General features: G+C 39.6%; 1 protein-coding gene across 7 annotated transcripts in view; it reads right to left on the bottom strand.

Annotated features, from left to right (window-relative positions):
* Positions 1 to 23,310, bottom strand: part of L3MBTL3 (L3MBTL histone methyl-lysine binding protein 3) — a 132,962-nt gene that overhangs the window by 63,664 nt on the left and 45,988 nt on the right. For all 7 annotated transcript variants that reach the window (XM_053592346.1, XM_053592350.1, XM_053592349.1 and 4 more), the window contains 4 exons: positions 17,257 to 17,392; positions 15,036 to 15,127; positions 12,524 to 12,675; positions 4,064 to 4,140 (listed from right to left, as the gene is read on the bottom strand). In XM_053592346.1, the coding sequence (XP_053448321.1) occupies positions 4,064 to 4,140; positions 12,524 to 12,675; positions 15,036 to 15,127; positions 17,257 to 17,392 (457 nt within the window). The remainder of the gene's footprint in view (positions 1 to 4,063; positions 4,141 to 12,523; positions 12,676 to 15,035; positions 15,128 to 17,256; positions 17,393 to 23,310) is intronic.

Genomic DNA, 23,310 nt, shown 5'->3' with positions numbered 1-23,310 from the left:
AAATAAGTTTCAATTATCCTCAATACAGAAATATGCCATCCAAATATAAACGATATGAAATAGAAAAGCATAGCCGGGCGTTGTGGCGGGCGCCTGTAGTCCTAGCTACTCGGGAGGCTGAGGCAAGAGAATCGCTTAAGCCCAGGAGCTGGAGGTTGCTGTGAACTGTGTGAGGCCACGGCACTCTACCAAGGGCCATAAAGTGAGACTCTGTCTCTACAAACCAAAAAAAAAAAAAAGCATTTATGAAAAAGAATGTGGCAGATTTATATACACTAACATGTGAAATATTCCATATATATCTCCATGTTGCTAGCTTAAACATACAAAGCATGGAACTTTACTAATAGCGTGTACAAAAATAAGAATCCTTTCCTCCCTCTTACCGCATTTGGTTTCCTCCAGAGCCCAAATCCATTAGGTAGGCACAAGCAGAAATTAATAGTAGCCCAATATGGTGGGAAATTTACTACATAAAAGGACTAAGAAAATAGGCAAATATACTGGAGACAAGGGTAGCCAGATTTCTCACTGACTAAGAAGTATAAATACCAAAGAAGAAAAATGGGAATGAAACCGTTGGTGTTGGATTTATATTGGAGTTAATAGCATAAATTGATGGTTTTTAATGCACATAAAATACATACAGGAACAAATACAAATTTTTATATATACTTATATATGCATTTCGTTTGCATTGCCCGCTTGCAATCAGCATACCAAATCTCAGTTTCCAAATACCACCCTCTACTAAAAAGAAGCAAGGATCCTCGAAGAACTGGCTGACTGCAGGGCTGGGTCAAACAAAGTACAAGATAAGCTGAGCTATGCCAGAAAGTAAGTTCTCAAAAGATGATCAGAACAAGTCAGAAGAACACTGAAATACAGCTACAGGGGTTTCCTGGCTAAAATCTGAGAAAATCTGAGCATGAAAATAAATAATGCTAGTAATAGGTAACTCATTTGATACAAACAGTAATAATCTATGGGTCCACACTGATATCAGTAAATTAATTTAATGAATAAACAGGAAGGTGAGAAAACTTATCTTTGCAGGAGAACACCAACTAATTTTATACAAGGAATGATGGAACAAGAAAAATAACCATTTAGTAATTGAAAGAATAATAAATTAATTCACACTAGAAATGTCAACAGATACCGAAACTAGCAAACGTCAATGGGATGAGATATGGATATTTACACAATCTCAACGTTTCTCTCCAGAATTTGCTGGTAACTCCATTTGTAGAAAAACCTGACAAACACCATCTTAATAAATCAACGTCAAAAATGAGCCAGTAAAGAGTCAGATTAACATCCTGGGAGGATGTACAACCTCAGTCTGATGACGAGGAAATACCAACCACCCTCAAATTAAGAAACACTCTATAAAATGATAGCTCTGTAATCCCAAACATACAAACATACTCCTAGCTGCTGACAGCCTAACTGAAGGAGGCTGGACGTAACCGACAGTGGAAAGCACTGGCTGAACCTTCTGCTAGGAATGACATCACCGGACAAACTTTGAGTCTCTGGGTCACGGAAGCAGGTGAGTTCTATACTATTCTTGCAACTTTTTGGCAATTCTAAAATTGTTTCAAAAGTAAGTATGCACACATATTACTGCATATACATTTTATAAGATATTGTTAAGAAACATATCTATTTCTGTATATACATTTTATGACATATTTTTAAGAAACACGATCTTGCACAACTCGAATCATTTACATCAGAACATTCTACTAAATGAGGTGCATGCACGTGCTGAGTGTGAATATGTGCAAGCAAAAAGGTTCTGGGAAGATACAGTGACAAACTGTGATGAGAGTTAACTGTGGTTATATCTCTATTTTCACTCCAAACTTAAAATCCAGCATGTATTCATGTATAATTTGAATAATTGAAAATAATAATTTTAAAAGGCATGAAGAGTTTAGTTGCAGAAAAAGAACAACAAAGAGAGGCTACATGCTGAGAGAGAGCAGAACGTGGTGGGAGCCTGCAGGGCTAGTCAGGGGTGCATTAACCCACTGAGTAGCAGGGAGCGACAGAGGGAACCTGGGGGAGTCAGGATTCTGCCTTCAGGGAAAAGGGATGAGAGAAAGGATGCCTTTTTTGTCATGGAGGAAAGAGTCAACATTAGCACATGCCCAGCAAACCAGTCTCATCATTTGGCAGGTTTTTGTTTGTTTGTTTTTACATTGTTTTATATTGTAGTAAAATATACAGAACATAAAATTTATCATTTTATACTTTTTTAAGTATACAATTCAGGGACATTAAGTATATTCACATTGTTAAGTATCTGGTACATTTTCACACACAATTCTGTATTTTTAAAAATTCATCCAGAACAGTATTTTTTTTCTGCTGAATTTAAAAGTCCACACAAGGAGACCAGGGACTTGGTTCTCTACCGCACATAAGGAGTCAGGAGTAATGCCTTCCCCATCCTTTCCCAGGGGACGTAACCAGGGACCCGCTGACCACTGGATCCTTGTGGACCTACCAGGACTCTGACTAGCTATGGTAGTGTGGAACAAAAAAATGATATCAAATTGGGAAATAATACAAAAGGATCCTCACAGCAGTACAGATGGTGATAGGGGCAAGAAACCAACTATGCCATCAGCAGCCTCTAACATTTTGTGAACCACAGCAGAGGAGGGTTGAGTAAGAGAAATCTTCCAGGCAGCACCACATTTGGGCCGTACAACCGTTAATACCTAGTTTCAGCACTTTAAGATCTATGTCAATGCTCTTTCATTTTCAAAGCAGTCCTATACATCTGTCAGGACAGAGGTTTAACAAATGAGAAAACTGAGGAAGTGGATGGGCCTCGGCTTGCTGTCACAGGATGGCTGGCCCCCTAGAGAGTGAGTGAATAGTCGGACACCTTGGGGAGACAAGGCATCAAGGACTTGAAGACAAGCCTGAAAATGAAACCAGCTGTTAGAAGGAGTGAGACAAGTATTTGAAGTTCCAAATACTTGCCAAGTGGTCACTGCTTCTATGCTGCAGGCTATATCCACAACACAGATCCTAACAAACCGAGGACTCATCTCCATCTGTGACCAGGAGTCTTCGTTGCTCCTGTCTGGTGTCCAGTGAGCAGCCGACCACCTATGGCACAGTGATGCTTTACGGCAGCTGACGACCCTGCCTTTTCAGAGCAGCGGTGGCCGCGGCACCTTAAGTGACATGTGCTCAGAAACACACTGTCTTGATTATGACGCAGCCACTCAACCATTAGCATGTGAAAAATGAACTCAAAATGACGCAAAACGAGAACACTGTATATTCAGCAGCTACACTGCTCTCTGTTAAAGAAAAAGTGAATAAGCTAAGAAGCCTCTGAGGGCAAACGCAGACAGCTACAACCGCAAACAGAGAGGTCCCACTAGCATAAATCTGCAAAATCTAATTTGGAAGCAGGAATCAAAACAGAAAAAGGGAAAGCAAATGTGCAAGCTCTAAGTTAAGTAGAAAAACTCTAAAGCCACAAGTTCTCACTCAAATGTGAATACTGAGCTTCTGCCAGGACAGACAGACAGAAGTAGAAGTAGTTCATGCTCCATGCACAAATTCTGTTCCACTTTACCCGTTTTTGGGAACTGTTCAAGCCTTAAACAATTCACCTTTACAATATATGTAAAGGTATATGCTAATATAAAGGCCAGAAATGAATTTCTAGTTGAGAAATGAAAAATCTTTTAAAACACAACTTTTTTTTTCCCAAAAAAGAGAAAATGTGAGACTTTGCTATGAACTAAGCCCATGATTAATATACTTGAAGATACACCAGGAAGTAGTCAGCAAACGAAGGTCTGCAGGCTGGCGGCCTGTGTTCACAAATAAAGCGTTACTGCAACACACAACCACGCTCACTGGTTGGCATGACCTCTATGCTTCTGGGCTACAACCGAGTTGAGCGGTTGTGACAGAGACTCCACGGCCTGCTAAGCTTACGACATTTACTATCTGGCCCTTCACAGAACAAGTTTGCCTACTCCTGAAATCTATGAATAATATTAGACACATAATAAACACAAACCTGGAGGAGTAATAAGGGTTCTTCTGTGTTCTTTGCACCAGCCAACTGGATGAATGTGTGGACTAGACGCTTCACACCTGTAAGTCACACAAATTGAAAGCTGCAATGATCAGGATAAACTAGCAAATGCTCCTAAAACCAGACAAACCAGAGATTACTATCACACAGAGTTCTATTTATTATAATTTATCTAATTTGAAAAAAATCACTAAACCAAAGAATCTGTCACTCTTTCCATATATTTATGCCAAGCACATTTTTATTTGGTAAACATCCTATGGATTTATCACCGTGCAATTTTTCTTCCCCCACAAATTTTTGTTACCTTCTGTCACTTCAAATACAGCAAAAGTGAAAAGATAATGTCATTAAAATTTGGAATTTCCATTCATAGAAAAACTATGAGGAAAAATAAACTTAGACTGTGTAGACACAGGGAAGCTAAACTATTCCAGCATCTCTAAAGGTGAATGTGCAAAGGCAGGAAATCTAATCAACCTCAATAACCAAAATGCTACTTCACCCATTTAATGGCAGAGGCCAAGTATTCAGCAAAGCATGTCTTTCTTTTTTGAACTCCTCTCTTCTCTCTGTCATCTGTACCACACTCAAGTCTGTATTTTTCAAAGCCTCTTTATCAGCCTGCACAGCTGGAACAGCTATTTCCTTGGTCCTACCCTCACTTATTTTTCCTGTTCTTCATCTCAAAACAAAACACCCTGCAGCCTCCCTACGTCGCATGGGACGTGCGTGTTCTGCAGAACACTTTTGGAAATGTTGGTCTGAAAGGTGCCAAGCAGTCTAACCCTGGTCTATGAACTGAGACTATCCCGAGACCAGAAACACCAACTAAGTCCTCTAGGTGGGAAACAAGAAGGGAGAAAGCCGGAAAAGGCAGTAGTGGCTGGAATTTCTGGGGACTATTAGTCTTACACATGGTGAAAAACAAAGAACTTGCTAAGTAATGCTGCTCTAAGTCAATGAGATCCACACGCAGTCACGAGGCTCCAAACCGACTCTCAGAGCACAGCCCTGGGCGGCACACGGTGGGTCTGGGTGAACACTCCTGAAGGCTGACCTTTCTCAGAACTTGCTTCAGGAGAAATTACCTTTTACTTAAGTAAAGTTGTCTTCCTTTATGCACTTATCTCAGAACCTCTGTACCTCCAAATTATCTTTCTTTCTAACCTATATATCAGGGTAAGGTGTGTACGAGCCATTATTTTAGAAACATGAAAAGAAATCAAGTGTTGCTAGGTTAGTGCCATGTTTACATGGCAATCACTCAATGTCTTACAAAAGATGTTTCCACGTAGGGTATCTTCATACACAATGCATAAAGATGCTTTCTGTTATAAATTATATAAACAAGAGTAGGAAGCTCTATTTCCAGGTATCCCAGTGTTTTCCTAGAGAATCATTTTGATTGTGTTATTATCACTAATGATGTACTGCCTTTACTTAGCGAAAGATATTAATTAATATATAACTTCATTAAAAATGGAAAAATAACAAATAGCTGACATTAAATTTCTTTCCTTCCCAATGTAACAGAACTACAAAGGAGTTCTGATAAAGATCTGTCAGACAACTCTTGATGATCATTTTAAAGTGAGAACATTTTAAATATTAGTCTTTTGATTTTACTGGATTTCTGTATGAATTGCTGTTTCAAAAATACTGTGGCATATTATGGCTACTCATTCCTATACTACTTGAATCTTATGTAAGGTTTTAGCAATATCAAAGTAATGATTAAGGTTATCACTTACAGAGCCATCTCAACCGACAAGATTAAAATATCCCTGTTTTTTTTTTTCTATTTTACCTATAAGTTTCTTTTTTTCTTTTTAAAAAGCATTTATCAAAAAGGGGTATTTTACTTATACTCTTATTAAGCAAACACTTCATTCAAAAGTTGGAAGGCTGTGAAATTTCTGCTACTATTGTAACAAGTCATCTCTTAGTCCCATCTAGTGTTCAAAAGCAGAAATGTAACCAAAAAGAAGCACAATGAGGAACAGTCTGGCAAGTCCTTGATCTTGTACCTCGCTCTTCTTACATCATAAAAGAAGTCGATTTCAAAAAATTCTATTAAAGTCCATTTCACATGGAAGTGCAAATTTATCATGACGACTGCTAAGATCCCATCGGCATAGATGGTATTTTGAAAGTGCCAGAAACTAAAGAAATAATTCATTTAAAAAATTTAGAAAGATAAAGTTGGCAAATGTGAAGATCTTCATTTTATGGAAATCAAAGGGGTTAAGTGACTTCATCAAGCCCTTAGGTAGAAAAGAAACAGATCCTGGTTTTATCAATCACAGCCAAAAGCTAAACAAAACTAATGCAACCGTGCTGGGCTCCACAGATTCAGGCAGAGTCCAAGGAGAACATTTCAAGATGCTTACTGAAGGAGAAACATCGAAGCCTCTTCATTTCTAGTAGTAAGGGTTTAGATGCTTTGAAGAAAACAGAGCTCTTGGTGTCTTCTCCCCTGAACCCACAGCATTACTCTGCCAAATTATTAATGAGGAGCCACTCTCCCAGCCCTCCCCTGTATGTGAACTCTCTGGGGCTCCATCACCCTGCACTTTACTACTAAACCCCAACTTCATCAGGCTGGGTCATCCACTTCTCTTTTCCATCCTTAATTCATGTCCAATCTCATTCCCCACGGCAGCTACTTTAATTAATTTGTTTCAAACTTAAAACCTTCCACTAACATGGTATCTACTTAGCAGAGATACAGGTGATGCCATCTCATCACCTTTTTGTCAAAATCTCCTTTCGCTTCTTCCTTTTTTCCAAGCTGAGAGAAGACAGTTTATTTCTTCCCAAGGCGAGCCCCTCCCCTCCTGGGTGACCCGGTGTCACCCATAATCCATGGTCCCAGGAATCTCCACTCCGCCTCTCCATGGTGGCCTCCAGCTTTCTGCCTAAAAGCCAAGCTCAAAATGCTCCAGGGGACTCCTCCTTAGAGAGGGACTCTGCTCAGGAATCAGCCTCTTTTGCCTGCAGCACTCAACTTGGCTGCTTAATATCCCTCATTGTTCTTCTATCTTTTGCAAATTGGTTTCTGCTCCTAAAACTCTCATTGTAATCCTCACAACACCTGATGAAATAGGTATTAATATTAATCTCTTCTGCAAAGGGGGCACCTGACACTTAGTAGAGTTAAGTAATTTACAGAACAAACTGGCTGCCATTCCCCAAACATATTCTACCTCTGGGCCAAAACACATGCAAAAGTTCTCCTTGGCCAGGAATATTCCATCCCAACACCTATGTACCAATCCCTTCACGGTCCAGCTCAAAGCACTGGTCCTCCAAGAACCCTCTCCAAGAACCCTTCAGTGAGTTTGTGTGAGTCTCTCCCTCCATATGCCACCACAAGGCAAGTGTTTGGTTCTAATAATTAAGCACTAGCCACCATCTACCCTGCCACTGGGACAGTGGTGTCTTTGTTCCTTTCCTTCTCCAGACCATGAGTTCTGCAGGTCCCATTTACTTCTGGAAGCCTTCCTTCACCCCACCACCACCAGCCAGTGGGCTCCCCAAAGTTAACCAAAGAGAGACAAGGCTGCTAACTTTGACACTAAAAGAATGTTGCAAATTTTTCAATATTATTTTAGGAAGACACATGATTATTATTACCTTCAATTTATAAATGTTAAGAGATTCATCTCTAAAGAAAAGTTTACAGTGCACTTAGGGGCAATCTGTAAAGGGTCCAAGCACCACATTCATTACAATTCACTAAATTATGGCTTCTCTTTTTCATAGATCTGTTTGTGCTGATTTTTGCCCTGACTTACCAGGACACCATACTGAAATGGAACTGGTGTCTCATGCCTGGAGTTCCAGCTACACAGGACTAAGGTGGGAGGACTGCTTGAGCCTAGGAGTTCGAGGCGTCAGTGAGCTGTGATTGTATCACTGTGCTCTAGCCTGGGCAACAAAGAGAAACCCCTGTCACTACAGAGAAACAAACAAACAGGCGGATGAAGCTGCAACCTCATTTAGGCTGCCTTCTACTCAACAATGTGCAGTGGCTCACTCCGGTAATCCTAGCACTCTGGGAGGCCAAGGTGGGAGGATCACAAGAGTCTAGAAGCTTGAGATCAAGTGTGAGCAAGAGCAAGAACCCATCTTCATAAAAAATACAAAAATTGGCTTGGTGCCTGTAGCTCTGCAGCTAGGGTGCCAGCCACATACACCAGAGCTGGTGGGTTCGAACTTGGCCTGGGCCTGCCAAACAACAAAGACAACTACAACAAAAAAATAGCCGGACATTGTGGCTGGTGCCTACAGTCCCAGCTATTTGGGAGGCTGAGGCAAGAGAATCACTTAAGCTCAAGAGTTTGAGGTTGTTGTGAGCTGTGATGCCATAGCACTCTACTAAGGGCGACATAGTAAAACTCTGTCTCAAAAAAAAAAAAAAAAATTACCAGAGGTTTGATAGCCCACACCTGTAGTCCCAGCTACTTGAGAGGCTGAGGCAGGAGGAGCCCGTGAGCCCAGGAGTTTGAGGTTGCAGTGAGTTATGATGACACCACTGCACTCCACCCCAGTAACACAGGGAGACTTTGTCTCTCAAAACAATAATAACACCACAAAGGGCTAACTCCTGTTGTCATCCCTTCACAGCTCCTAAAATAGGTGTCCTCAAACTTTTTAAACAGAGGGCCAATTCACTGTCCCTCAGACCGTTGGAGGGCCGGAGTATAGTTTAAGAAAAGAACTATGAACAAATTCCTATGCACACCGCATATATCTTATTTTGAAGTAAAAAAAACAGGAACAAATACAATCACACCACCTCATGTGGCCCATGGGCCGCAGTTTGAGTACCCCTGTCCTAAAACCTAAGAGCATCTTTCAATTTTCAAAGAAAGATTATTCCTTCCCAGGGAAAGGGGTAAAGGGGAGGTGAGTGCTGTCATTACTTATTCTGTCCCAGAGGAAAAAAGAGTCTGGAGCACTGAGGCCAGACGCGCCCTCCCAGGGGCCCCTCCCCTTCTCAGGCCTTTCAAGTCCTTGCTGGTGCCAATATTCTGTGATATTTAGGATTATTCCTAAATCTAATGACTGTCAAGGAGACAGAATTAAACAGCTACCCACTATCAGCAACAAAGCACAGAAGAAACCAGGAAAAAAGCAATTTTTATTCTAATGCATATTTTTTCCCTGACGTAAAAAACTACTTCAACCTTTTAGATCATGTCTCTCTTTGGAAAGAAGGAATATTTTAGTGCAACTAAACATGTAGCACCACAAATGTATACCGTCCTCTACATGTTTTCAAATTCTCACCCATATAAACTAAAGAGATACAGGATTGCTAACCAAATTAAGAAAAAGAAATTTCATTTCCAAACTATTTTAAATTGGGAAAGCCAATCCAATCTGTAACCTCAATTACATACCTAAGTAATTAATGCAGATAAAAACCATTCCAAAATTCAAAGATCAAAGAACAAATTTAGTAAAACTGGAGAATTTCCAGGGCACTTAAGCAATTTCCAATGTGCCTTAATTGCATGTTGAGGAAGAGAACACACTGTTTTCTTTTTCTGACAATTAACAAATATAATTTCATGTCAATAGTTAGAAGTGTAAGTAATCCTCAAAGTACATTCTGTCCCAGAAATAATTAGTTTGTTCTCATAAAAGTACAAAACCAGACTTAAAAGAGTTCATCTTTTCTTCTTTGCTTTTTCTATTTTTAGAACCTAGGCTCTTTTTAGAACCCAGATCTTTCCTGTTTGTTTAAATCAGACAAAAGCTTTAAAAAAAACCATTCTTGCCAAATGAATCACAATGTTAAAAACAAAATGCTCTCCCTTCAACAAATTCTAATCATTGCTTTAGTACATGTATCTTTTTTATTTTTTACATGTATCATTTATGAAGATAAGGACGGGAGCCCAGTCATTGCAGGAGAACTGCCATCATCGGAGTCCATCAAACTCGGAACAGAGAAACATGTTTGATCCAGTCAGTTCAGATCTATAGAGCATTTTCAAACTTAAAAGTTTTCTCATCCATTCATCTACTCCAAATAGGAACAGACAATTTTAAATGAATCAAAAAACACCAATTTATAGGAAATATAAAGAACATGGTGAACAGTATGACAAGGACTCAATCAGTAAATCCAGACTCTGGGAGACTCGGCAGGACAGACAACCTGGCGTCTTGATAAAAGCTACAATGTTCCAGCTACTCAGGAGGCTGAGGATCACTCGACCCAAAGTTGGAGGTTGCAGTGAGCTAGGATTCCACCACTGCACTCCAGCCTGGACACAGTGAGACCCTGCCTCTAACACAAATACATAAATAAAAATAAGCTACAATTAAAGAGGATTAAAAGATACAGAAGAATAGGAATAAAGTTCCTACTTACTATGTTAAACTATTTTAAATTGCACATGAACTCTGTGTCCAGTCTGTACAATTTAAGAGAGATTAAGCAAAGCAATCACAATCGTAAATGCACCTTATTTGGACAAAAACCCCACCAAACTAAAAAACTCCCCCAAATAAAAAACAGAATACTAAAACAACTGGGAGACATGGTTAAATATGTTAGTGACAACATGGCTACATTTTTTAAAAAGTCAAAAAATCCTTCCCATTAGAAGATACATACTGAAATATTCACAGATGAAATGCTGTGATTATTTTGGAATTGATTTTAAAACACTCCTGGAGTTGGGATTTTAGGAGTAGAAATGCAGAGGAAACAATATTGGATATATAAGTTGATAATTGTGCTGAATAATGGCTGTACGAGACATTCTCTATTACTCTACTTTTGAAAATGCTAGAAATTGTCTATATTTCAATGAAAACTTTTGTTACAAACTTAATATGAAGACATCCTGTGAAGAATAATTATGCTTTGCAGAAAAAAATCTGGGGAAACAAAATATTCAAAATACACTTGGTCCCTTGGCATTTGTGGGGAAACTGGTTCCAGCAACTATCAAGTCCCTTATGTAAAAGGCTTAGGGAATCACGCAACCTATGGACATCCTCTCGGATACTGTAATTCACCTCTAGATTACTTATGATACCTAACAAAGTGTGAAAGGTACATAAACAGTTATTATGCTGTATTTTTTATGTGTGTTATTTTTTATTGTTTTACTGCTCTTTGTGTTTTCCCTCCCACGTATTTTTGATCTATGGTTGGTTGAATCCATGGATGCACAACCCACAAGCACAGAGGACCGACTTTCCTTAACTCTGGTAATGCAGTCAAGGAACTACTTGTTTACATTTTAAAAATTCTTTAGAAAGGGTATGTAAAATGTAATAGAAAGCATTTTTAAAATCTGAAGGGCAAAGGAGTTTCAATTTCACTCCTTTTTAAAACAATGCAAGTAGAAATTATACTCATGCCTATAATCCCAGCACTCTTGAAGGCTGCGATGGGTGGATTGCTTGAGCTCGAGAGTTTGAGACCAGTCTGAGCAAGAGCAAGAACCCATCTGAAAAATAGTGGGCATTGAGTGGGCACCTGGAATCTCAGCTACTTGGGAGGCTGAGGTAGAGGATCACTCGAGCCCAAGAGTTTGAGGTTGGTGTGAGCGGTGACGTCACGGCACTCTACCAAGGGTGACAAAATAAGACTCTGTCTCAAAAAAAAAAAAAAAGTAACCAAATGAACTGAGGAGTATTGAAGAATCTAATTTGAGAATCAATGGGAATTATTGGTAGGTCTACTGCCTATTTAAATATATAGATAGACGGAAGGTAAAAAAAGAGCTTCCCTGAAATTCAGCAATATTTATATAAATTAACATTTGCTTGAAACATAACATGAGCCATATTTATAGAGATATCTGTTACTTCTCTAAAATATTCTCATTTCCAGTGTTCTCAACTCAGATATGCCTTCCACCAGGACACTGAACTGTAGCCGTCAATGAACATGCATTAGGTAGGAAAAATCTTTATTAAACCTGTTTAATTAAAATACAAGGCTTTATAATTGTTTCATAATTACATAATTTTATAATGTGTTGCCCTTATTATTCTATGCACTGTATCTAAAATCTGTAAGAATTAAAAGCAATATTCCTCAATATATTTCTACTCATCTATTAGGAATGGTTAAATTAGCTATGGGGCATGAAAATGGGAAAGAAAGATTAAAATACATGTGAGCATATGCTGGGAATGCGGGGTGTGCCGACTGCACTTCCATGATAGGAAGTCAACTAAGATACAAATCATAAAGTAGAATTAAAGGAGGTTATTTAAAATATACACCATATGCCACATGGAACAGGTAAAAAGTCAAAAATCTTGAAATAGGAAAAAGTGGAGCAGAGCACTGTTACTTTTTGTTATACGCTCTTAAGCATTACTGTTTTTAAAACAATGGACCTGGTTTACTTGGATAAACACTAAATTCTAACCAGCAGACACCACAGGAAAACGTCTCACCAATAGTCATAGCTCTCATCCCAGTTGTCAAAATGTACCAGGAAACGATTGTCCACCATATCTGTTACCGTGGCAACGCAGATGAATGCAGGATTCTTTTTGTCTACAGCTTCAAGCTTCATACCAACTCGAAAGCCTGATGGGATCACTGTCTACAGAAACATACAGATTTAATTAAAGATAAGTACACACTTAACAACAGCGAGACCTGCACACTCCCTGCCTCGCTTGCTCAAAGGCCCAGCATCCATCGTTGCAGTCACATAATTTTAAAATCGTGTGCTAGTTTCACAGCAGGGTTGCTTTCCAACAAGCAGTGATTAAAAAAAAAAAAAAGATGCCCTATTGCTACACCCAATTAACTATCTGGGCCTCAAAACTACAATATTCACAACCTCACAGTTTAAAATAATTAATTTTAAAATGTATTTTGGTACCTTTTTTAGAAAACTATTGGTTAGGCAGTTTTATTCACTATCTAGTTCACGTTTTGTCTTTTTTCAGACCTAACAATGAAAATTATTTCACACAAAATATGCACTTAATCAAGTTAAAGATGTGCGTTGGTATAAATTCACTCCCCCTTCTAAAAAGGCCTCTCAAAAGAGTACTGAAAGTAGGTCATCTTCATAAATGAAAGGTTACCAATTATTACAACTTTTACTTAACACTACAGATACTTTTTAGTCACAACAGCATCAAAAGAATTGTTAATGTATACAGCCATCCAAAACAGTGGGTAATTTAAGGAAATTCAGATGATCAGCCATCTGGGCCCTGGAATGAAAGCAATGTAAGTCTGATAACAGTTAGTGCCTGAGGTATAGCAATATGTAAACATCTCTTACAATCTTTTGTGAGAAAAAATATCCTAATGTTAGAGTACTCAGGTATCAATTATGCCAATCACAACACACCATAGATCGTTTCTTCCCTTCTAAAAAAAATTCTGCCTAGACTGAAGTGTATGGATGTGATTCTAAACTTTAAGAAAAACAGATACTACCTCTTGTTTTACTGTAATTACACAGCTAATGCAGATGATTGTATACCTGAAAATGTTAGAACAAGTCTTGTCTGAATTGAAGTGAGAGGCACTAATGCTGTATGATAATCTTCACTACACAATTAAATCCGAAAATTATTTATCAGCATTCTAGCCATTAACATTTGAGCATTCTGAGGTAGAGGAAGCAAGAGGTGGAAAAATTAATTGCCTCTTAGATACCAAACACACATCCCGAGATTAAGTTATATGCCAGCAATGCACAGAACTTCAGAGGACGGTACAAGGCAGTTAATAAATCCCTGATTGAAGTCATCATCAGAGAACCAGACAGGGATTAGGAAACTTGGAACAGAGATGACAGGTTTCCATCTAACTGACCTTCCTCCCTGGCTAAGTTTTGTCGGAGAGTAACTACTGACAAGGCAGTATTTACATTTCAGCAATTAAGCCTCCTCTCAAGTGAAGTGTTTTAAAATAATCACCTGGTTCATTATCTCCACTAGTTACACACACACACACACCTTCTTCAGTTCTCTAATTCAACCCCCTTTATGTTCAATTTAATCAGAGAACATTTCAGCCATTAGACTGATGCTCTCAAATCAACTGGTTAAATTTTTCCCCAAAGGAGGGTTTCTGGAGATGGTGAGAAGGTTTTTCCCATTCCGGATGTTTATTTCCACTTGGAGGGAACACCGTCAGTGAAATAGTACTGCCTGCCTCCACCTCCCACTGCCTGCTTCCTAACTGGCGACTCTGGGAGGAGAGACTGGTCAGACTCCTGAGAGGAAGCTGGGGTGCACTCTGCTCCTTGAGGGTCTGGTCACGGGCTCAGTGGGTGGGGTGGGAAGGGACAATAAATCTCTTTAATTCCAGGGCCACGCATGACCTCCAGCCCAGCCCCCCATTGGTTGTAAAGATGGTATTTTGCTTTTCTACTTATTTGTCCTCTGTTGTTGGGAATAGAAGACTGTAACCTATCCAGCCCCCTGAAGAGATGCATGCCGTCAGAGGAACACGTAACAGAAAGCGGGAGTACAGGTGAAGAAGCAGAAAATACACACAACGTCTAGACTTTGCTTCTGTGATGCTGCTAATACAGCAATATGCTGGAGTGAATGTAAGTCAGTCTCCAGAGGCCTCCTGCAGGTAAACTAAACAGGGCTCCCTTCACGGCCCCAGGTGAATCCCACCTGAACAGCACTCCTAAGTAATCAGAACAATAAAGTATCTCAGTTTAATTTTTATGCATATTAACTGCCAACGTCACCTGGATTTTATATACTGTCTTCTATAATTCAATAAAAAAGACAATCCAGATGGCTATACATTACATATACATTCATGAAGATTTTAAGCTAATTTTCAAGCTTAAGATAAGAACACTCTATCAAGGCAATAAATTTATTATAGTTCCTTATTAATTTATCATTTGTAATTTCTCATATGAGATACTCAAAAACTCACTTCCATTAAAAGGAAAAGTATTTTAGATGAACTTACTATATTCTGATTTTCAAATAATGACTTCGGAGCAGCTTGAGCTTTGCATGTCTTAAGGTAAGTCTGCCAATTAAATTCTTCTTCTTTATATCCTAGAATAAGCACATATGAACAGACTTAGGGAAACAATGAACTACTGTACTCTTAGTTTTCTGGTCCCACTTTTATGTATATACAACTCCAACATGCTCCAATCAAGCCATCAAGTGATTTTTTTTAAATAAACAAAAATTAACTCATAATTCATAACTATGAATTGTTAAGCACAGCTATGAATCTTTGTATTTTTTCAATTCTGAATGAATGGTAGGAAATACGAAGACAAGGATGAGGAAGAAAATGCACATATGTCCAGGCACACTTTTCATCACCAGGCTGTTTCCACGGGTGTGTGGGCAGACTTCCTCAGCAGTAAGACTAGTGAACGGGACCCATCAAGTTCTCTATCCTTCTCTGGCCTATTCTATTAGGGGAGACTAACTTACAGAAGTTATGGAACTCAGGGGAAAAGAAGTCATAAATCAGGTAAAATCTTTTTGGCCTATCACCACAAGAATGATGCTAAAGGTTCATGAAGTAAGGACGCTGGCCAATTACACTAAGGGAAATATCCCTGCATTAATTTGCACAATTTTATTAAAGTCAACAGTTCCTTAAATAAAAGGAAATTGAGCATTGTATTTTATCAGCTAATATGTTCTCATTAATGTCTAAAAGGTAGCATGAAAAAGAAACAGTCAATAATTCACCATAAATAAGAGGTCAATTCACAAAAATGCTTACAAATTTTCTTTTTCCTCTTCACCTTTCCTATGCCTTTTTGTTTAATCCTCAGCTATCTGGAAATATGGATTTGGCCATGGATTTTTCACTTACAACCAAGGATTGGCTGGTCCATTAAAAGATAAAAGCCCTGAGACAGGCCAAAAATGTCACATTAGTAACCTAAATTTTTTATTTCAGATTAATATAAAGGTACATACGATTAGGTTACATCGTTTGAGTTTGTTAGGAAAAAAAACAAGTTGTACTGGGCGGCGCCTGTGGCTCAAAGGAATAGGGTGCCGGCTCCATGTGTCTGCCAGAGGTGGTGGGTTCAAACCCAGCCCCGGCCAAAAACTGGGGAAAAAAACAAACAAACAAACAAACCCCAAGTTGTACTGAGTCCTTCACCCAGGAGGTGTGCTATGTACCCCAACACTGTACCCTTTAGATGAAAGCTCACTGAGTCCCTTCCACCTTCCCTTCTTCTTGAATTTAATTGTGTTCTTCCTCTCGTACAGCGGTTCTCCAGCTGTGGGTTGTGACCCACAGGAACTGTATTAAAGGGCTGCGGCATTAGGAAGGTTGAGAACCACTGCTCTAGTACATGGCTTGCTTTCTTTTCCTTTCTTGAAATACTTTACTAAGGAGAATGTTTTTCAAGTCCGTCCAGTTAAATACAAAAGATATGAAGTTTCCCATCTTTTTTTTACGGCTGAACGGTGTTCCACAGTAGACGTCTACCACAGTTAATTAATCCATTCATGGATTGGTGGGCACTTGAGTAATGTAACTTTTTGACATCAAGTAAATAACGATAAATCTATCTATCTCAGTCAAATAAGTTTTAAAAATGTAATGGTTGGAAAAAAGGAAACAAGATATTAAACACCTTAGAGATGACCTGAAAAATGATGTTCTGGATCTTTATATAAACATAAAAAAGCAAAAATCACTATAATAAAAAACTCAATTTCAAAAAAAGTAATTGCTATGAGTTCAATCCCCACCTAAGTCAATTTTCAGAGTTGCCATCTCCTTTTCAATCTCCTAAAATATTAAGATCTATAAGTTCATGGATAATTTCTCAGGATTTTCTATATACTAAAATATCAGTACATAACCTTAGTTGTATAAACTAGTTAAAACTCCTTTTCCAATCAGTTTTTCAAGGATGTATATATATATGATAGAAATCTGTATGTGAAAGTTGCGTACAAAGGTAAGTATCATGCAAACATTATTTTATAGGCAGTAAGAACATGGACATAGTTTCGTCCATGTTGGATTCTACCTTTAACTTCTTTCACTTTAATAAACATTTGTCAACATAAATAGTAAGTTTGAATTAGGGGCCCCATGAATTGCCATAAAGTCTGAATTCTTAAAAATTCCAAATCAGCATGTAACAAAATGAGTTTTTACCAAATTTAAAATATAAATCAAAAAGTGACAATACCTTTGGGAGGATGGAGTTTATGGCCAGTTTTCTCACACCACCCAACTGGGTGAATATCCAGAGCATCTGCATTGACCCAGAAGTCATAGCAGTCAGAATATCCATCAAAGTGAAGCTTTATCCGGTATCCGCAAACCTGAAATAGGTAAAACAAGGTTGGGTAATTAAAAAACAAACAGACAAACACAGAATATTCATATATGTATACAAAAACAAACATGGACGTCAAGTATGCTGTAGCTTATATTAATCAAACTAGTCACATTAACAGCAAGAAAAACTAAATCAATAAAATCTAAAGGTAAAGTCTATTTTATTAGAAAGAGCCAGGCTGTGGTGTTCTGGCAACATCTGAGCTGTGGACAACTGGTGAAGAGTAATTTTCCCACGAATATAAGTCAATTCCCTATTTGGACCAAGGTGAGGCGGCAGGGAAGTAGCCGGACCAGCACCCCACACAAAGCTCCAGCTGGGCCCCAAGTGGGCGCTCTGGCCATAGTGAATGATGCAGACCACATCGGGTCAGCACATGAAGAAAAGGCAACACATTTTCTTCTCCAACAGTAGCTGGGTTGGAAGACAGACAAGGCTCCTCTAGTTCACACTTCAGATGAGACAAGCCCCTTGAAATGTTGGGAAGAACTCACTCTGTGTAACACACACCCTGCGTCTGCCTACAGGACCCCATTAGGGACATTCTGAGATAAAAGGACACTTGGGTTTTTGTGACCTGAGCTGGGTCGTGGTTCTGCCCTAGGCTGTCAGAGGGTTCAGCCCTCAATCTTCCTCCCACTAGCAGGCAGAAACACACACACCACACCTACTCCAGGAACACCTGCCCTGCAGAAGCCTGAACACAAGTGCAGAGCCAGGGCAATTAATTCCCAAATAATGAGGTGGCTGTACAGTTACCATCACAGAAAGTTCTCTAAAACATATTGTTAAAATCCAAGTGGCAACATCTGAGCTGTGGACAACTCAAATTACACAAAACAAATTACATAGGCTGAGTTCATTTATGAGAAAATTATCTGTGTGGGTGTCCATGGGTGTACATGATTATATGTACATGTGCGTATATTCACGTATCTAAGGAAATGCATTCATACACATACGTTTATATACACACTTACACATACGCATTTAACTTATAGAAAGAAAGGTCCTGCAGAGTTATCTGCCAAAACATTAACAATGATTTATTCTGAGAAGAGGTTGGGAGAAGGCAGGGACAGAAAGGGAATGATGGACTTTTTATATTTTATCTTGTATTATAATGCACTGATGTATCACATACATAAAATTTACAACAAAGCTCACCCCCCTCTAGAGAGATCAGACTCCCCACAAAGCTGAGCCTGGACAACCTGGGAAACACAGTCTCTCATGAAGGGTAAGTAGTTCCCCCCTCCCCACCTCACACGCCATGCCAAGAAGGAACTCAGGGCCCACTTCTTGACTCTGCCTCCCACTCAGGTGTCTGGTCATTGCCTAAGAGCTAAGTCCTTTTAGTAATCTTCAGCCACTAGTCCCCTTGCAGGCATACTGCTCTGAGCTTCTGTCCCCTTGAGCCACCCTTGCTGTTTCCCAATAGTCTCTCTTCTCATCTCACACCTTCTGGGGTGCTATGCTTCGGTAAAAAGTGTCCCACATCCTTAGCCTCCCTGCCAGAGACAAACATAGTTCACCACCCGCCAGCCTTTCCTCAGGGCTGCTCATCCTGCTCTCCACCTGGCAACACAGCGGCTCCTGGGCCTGTCCCTCTTCAGTGGTGCCACCACCTCAGCTGTCAACATCCCGGTGCTAACCTCCCAAATAGCCCCTCTCACTTTCCAAAGGCCCAGCCCGGCTTCCTCTCCCTCTCTGGGCACTCTGTCAGCCACAGGATGACTTACCCAGGAGCCTGGCACTTTGCTGCCTTCATTTCCTCTCCACTTCAAACCCTCACTCCTGTGGACCTCGTCCCTGTCAGAAGCTGCTCCGCGACTAACTAGTCACTGGGAAAACCCAACCCTATCAACCCAGACTCCTGTTCTTTCAGTTCGCCAGCCCAGTTATTCCCAAGACTCTTCCTCCTCAATCTGAACAAAAGACATAGATCCTCAGGTCTGTTTGGTGGAGGGAGGGTAATGGGTGGGGCCACATCTATGGCGCATCTTAGAATGGGTACAGGCGATTGCACTAATGTACACAGCTATGATTTAACAATAAAATAAATAAATAAATATTATAATAAAAAAAAATACCAAATCACAAAATAGTCTTGTTTCTCTCGAAGCAATAAAGATAAGTGATTCAAATTAAAAAAAAAATAATTTAAAAGAAGTGCAAAGTAAAATACATCTCCTTCAAAAAGCAAGAATTAAAAGATACATACACCATAGAAATTCTTTGCTCTTTAACAGCTAAACTTCTCCAAACCAGTGCATGCTCACTGAACCTGTTTCCTCACAATGCTTTCATAAAACTCAGTTCTGTCTCAAATTAACTGCCCTGGCCCAGGACACACCAACCTCATCTCCCTCATCTGAAGCATCTGATGCTACTCGCCCCTCACCCCTCACACACACACACACACACACACACACACGTCAGCTATTCACTCTCCCTGGTTCTGCTAGAGACCCACTCACCCAGCTTCCTTTGCCTCTGCCTGTTCCTTTCCAGATCCTTCTCTAGCTTTTTCTCTTGTACCCACCCCTAATATCTGCTATTCTCCTGCACTAGCAATTCACACCTTCTCCCCTCTCTGAGAAATCTCGTGCACTTCAAAGGACTAATCCAATTATTCCCCAGAAATTCTAACTCTCCCCTTCCAACTCCAAAGGGCCAGACAAAACCTCCAGAGTCCAGGAAGGAGAACACATACAATGTCTAATCGAGTTTGAGAGTGACAGTATTCTGATATTTTATATAAAATCTGCAAAAATGCTCCACATCAATTTTCTGATAAGAGTAGCCATTTCCTTTCACTGCATATTACAAGCCACAAGTTACTTTAGCTCTCTCTGCCTCAGTTTTCTTATCTGAAAAATAAGAGGAAAGGGCTCCACTTCAAAAATTGTTTTTTTCTATTTTGAGACAGTCTCACTTGGTTGTCCCCCTATAGAATGCCCTGGTTCACAGCAACCTCTAACTCTTGGGCTGAAGGGATCCTCTTGCCTCAGACCCCTGAAGTGGGACTATAGGTGCATACCACAATGCCTGGCTATTTTTATTTTATTTTTACTTTTTTTATTATGGTGTGTATTTACTTTGTATATGTAGGCCACCATAGGCCTACACTGATAATATCTTGCTATTATTGTTTGACACCTGAATCTCCTTTTTACTGCATTTAGTTAAGTTTCACCTGTACCCATTCTAAAATGCACCGTAGGTGTGACGCCACCCAATACCCTCCTTCCACCCTAACCTCCCCTCTCCCCTCCCCTTCCTTGGTCCTTTCCCCATATTCCTGTGCTATAGTTGGGTTATAGCCTTCATGTGAAAGCTATAAATTAGCTTCATAGTAGGGTTGAGTACATTGGATGCTTTTTCATCCATTCCTGAGATACTTTGCTAAGAAGAATATGTTCCAGCTCCATCCATGTAAACATGAACGAGGTAAAGTCTCCATCTTTCTTTAAGGCTGCATAATATTCCATGGTATACATGTACCACAATTTGTTACTCCACTTGTGGGTCGATGGGCACTTGGGCTTCTTCCATGATTTAGCAATTGTGAATTGGGCTGCAATAAACATTCTGGTACAAATATCTTTGTTATATTGTGACTTTTGGTCTTCTGGGTATAAACCTAGTAAAGGAATTATAGGATCAAATGGCAGGTCTATTTTTAGGTCTCTAAGTATTCTCCAAACATCCTTCCAGAAGGAACGTATTAGTGGGCATTCCCACCAGCAGTGTAGAAGTGTGCCCTTTCCTCCACATCCACACCAACATCTCTGGTTTTGGGATTTTGTTATGTGGGCTACTCTTACTGGGGTTGGGTGATATCTCAGAATAGTTTTGATCTGCATTTCTCTGATGATTAAGGATGATGAGCTTTTTTTCATGTGTTTGTAGATTTTGCATTGGTCTTCTTTAGAGAAGTTTCTCTTCAAGTCCCTTGCCCACCCTGAGATGGGGTCACGTGTTCTTTTCTTGTTAATACATTTGAGTTCTCTGTGGATTCTGGTTATTAGACCTTTATCGGAGGTATAACTTGCAAATATTTTCTCCCACTATGAGGGCTGTCTGCTTGCTTTACTCACTATGTTCTTGGCTGTGCAGAAGCTTTTTAGTTTGATCAGGTCCAAGTAGTATATTTTTGATACTGCTTCAATTGCCTGGGGAGTCCTCCTCATAAAACATTCATCCAGGCCGATTCCTTCAAGAGTTTTCCCTGCACTTTCTTCAAGTATTTTTATAGTTTCATGTCTTAAGTTTAAATCTTTTATCCAGTGAGAGTCTATCTTAGTTAATGGTGAAAGGTGTGGGTCCAGTTTCAATCTTCTACAGGTTGCCAGCCAGTTCACCCAGCACCATTTGTTAAATAGGGAATCTTTTCCCCACTGAATGTTTTTAATTGGCTTGTCAAAGATTAAATAACAGTAGCTGGATCCATCTCTTGGTTCTCTATTCTGTTCCAGACATCTACTTCTCTGCTTTTGAGCCAATACCACGCTGTTTTGATCACTATGGATTTATAGTACAGTCTCAAGTCTGGTAGCGTGATTCCTCCTGCTTTGTTTTTGTTGCTCAGTAATGTTTTGGCTATTCGAGGTTTTTTCTGATTCCATATAAAACGAAGTATTATTTTTTCAAGATCTTTAAAATATGACAATGGAGCTTTAATAGGAATTGCATTAAAGTTATATATTGCTTTGGGCAGTATGGACATTTTAACAATGTTGATTCTTCCCAGCCATGAGCATGGTATGTTTTTCCATCTGTTGACATCTTCGGCTATTTCTTTTCTTAGAGTTTCATATTTCTCTTTGTAGAGATCTTTCACGTCCTTTGCTAGGTATACTCCCAAATATTTCATCTTCTTTGGCACTACTGTGAAAGGAATAGAGTCCTTGACTGTTTGTTTGGCTTGGTTATTGTTGGTATATATAAAGGCTACAGATTTATGGGTGTTGATTTTGTAGCCTGAGACATTGCTGTATTCCTTGATCACTTCTAAAAGTTTTGTAGTAGAATCCCTAGTGTTTTCCAGATATACGATCATATCATCTGCGAAGAGTGAAAGTTTGATCTCTTCTGACCCTATGTGGATACCCTTGATCACCTTTTCTTCCCTAATTGCAATGGCTAAAACTTCCATTACAATGTTAAAGAACAATGGAGACAATGGGCAACCTCGCCTGGTTCCAGTGGAAATGATTTCAATTTAACTCCATTCAATACGATATTGGCTGTGGGTTTGCTATAGATGGCCTCTATTAGTTTAAGAAATGTCCCTTCTTTTTTTTTTTTGTAGAGACAGAGTCTCACTGCACCGCCCTTGGGTAGAGTGCCGTGGCGTCACACAGCTCACAGCAACCTCTAACTCTTGGGCTTACGCGATTCTCTTGCCTCAGCCTCTCAAGCAGCTGGGACTACAGGCACCCGCCATAACGCCCGGCTATTTTTTGTTGCAGTTTGGCCGGGGCTGGGTTTGAACCCGCCACCCTCGGCATATGGGGCCGGCGCCCTACTCACTGAGCCACAGGCGCCACCCAGAAATGTCCCTTCTATACCAATTTTCTTAAGTGCTCTGCTCATGAAGGGATGCTGGATATTATCAAAAGCTTTTTCTGCATCAATTGAAAGAATCATATGGTCTTTATTTTTAAGTTTGTATATGTGTTGAATTACATTTATAGATTTACGTATATTGAACTAGCCTTGAGACCCTGGGATAAATCCCACTTGGTCATGGTGTATAATTTTTTTGATGTGTTGTTGGATTCTGTTTGTTAGGATCTTAGTATTTTAGCATCTATATTCATTAGTGATATTGCTCTATAATTTTCTTTTCTCATTGGGTCTTTCCCTGGTTTTGGGATCAAGGTGATGTTTGCT

Source organism: Nycticebus coucang, chromosome 5 (assembly GCF_027406575.1).
Source record: "Nycticebus coucang isolate mNycCou1 chromosome 5, mNycCou1.pri, whole genome shotgun sequence".
Classification (NCBI taxonomy): Eukaryota; Metazoa; Chordata; class Mammalia; order Primates; family Lorisidae; genus Nycticebus; species Nycticebus coucang.
This window is presented reverse-complemented; position numbering and strand designations above follow the sequence as displayed.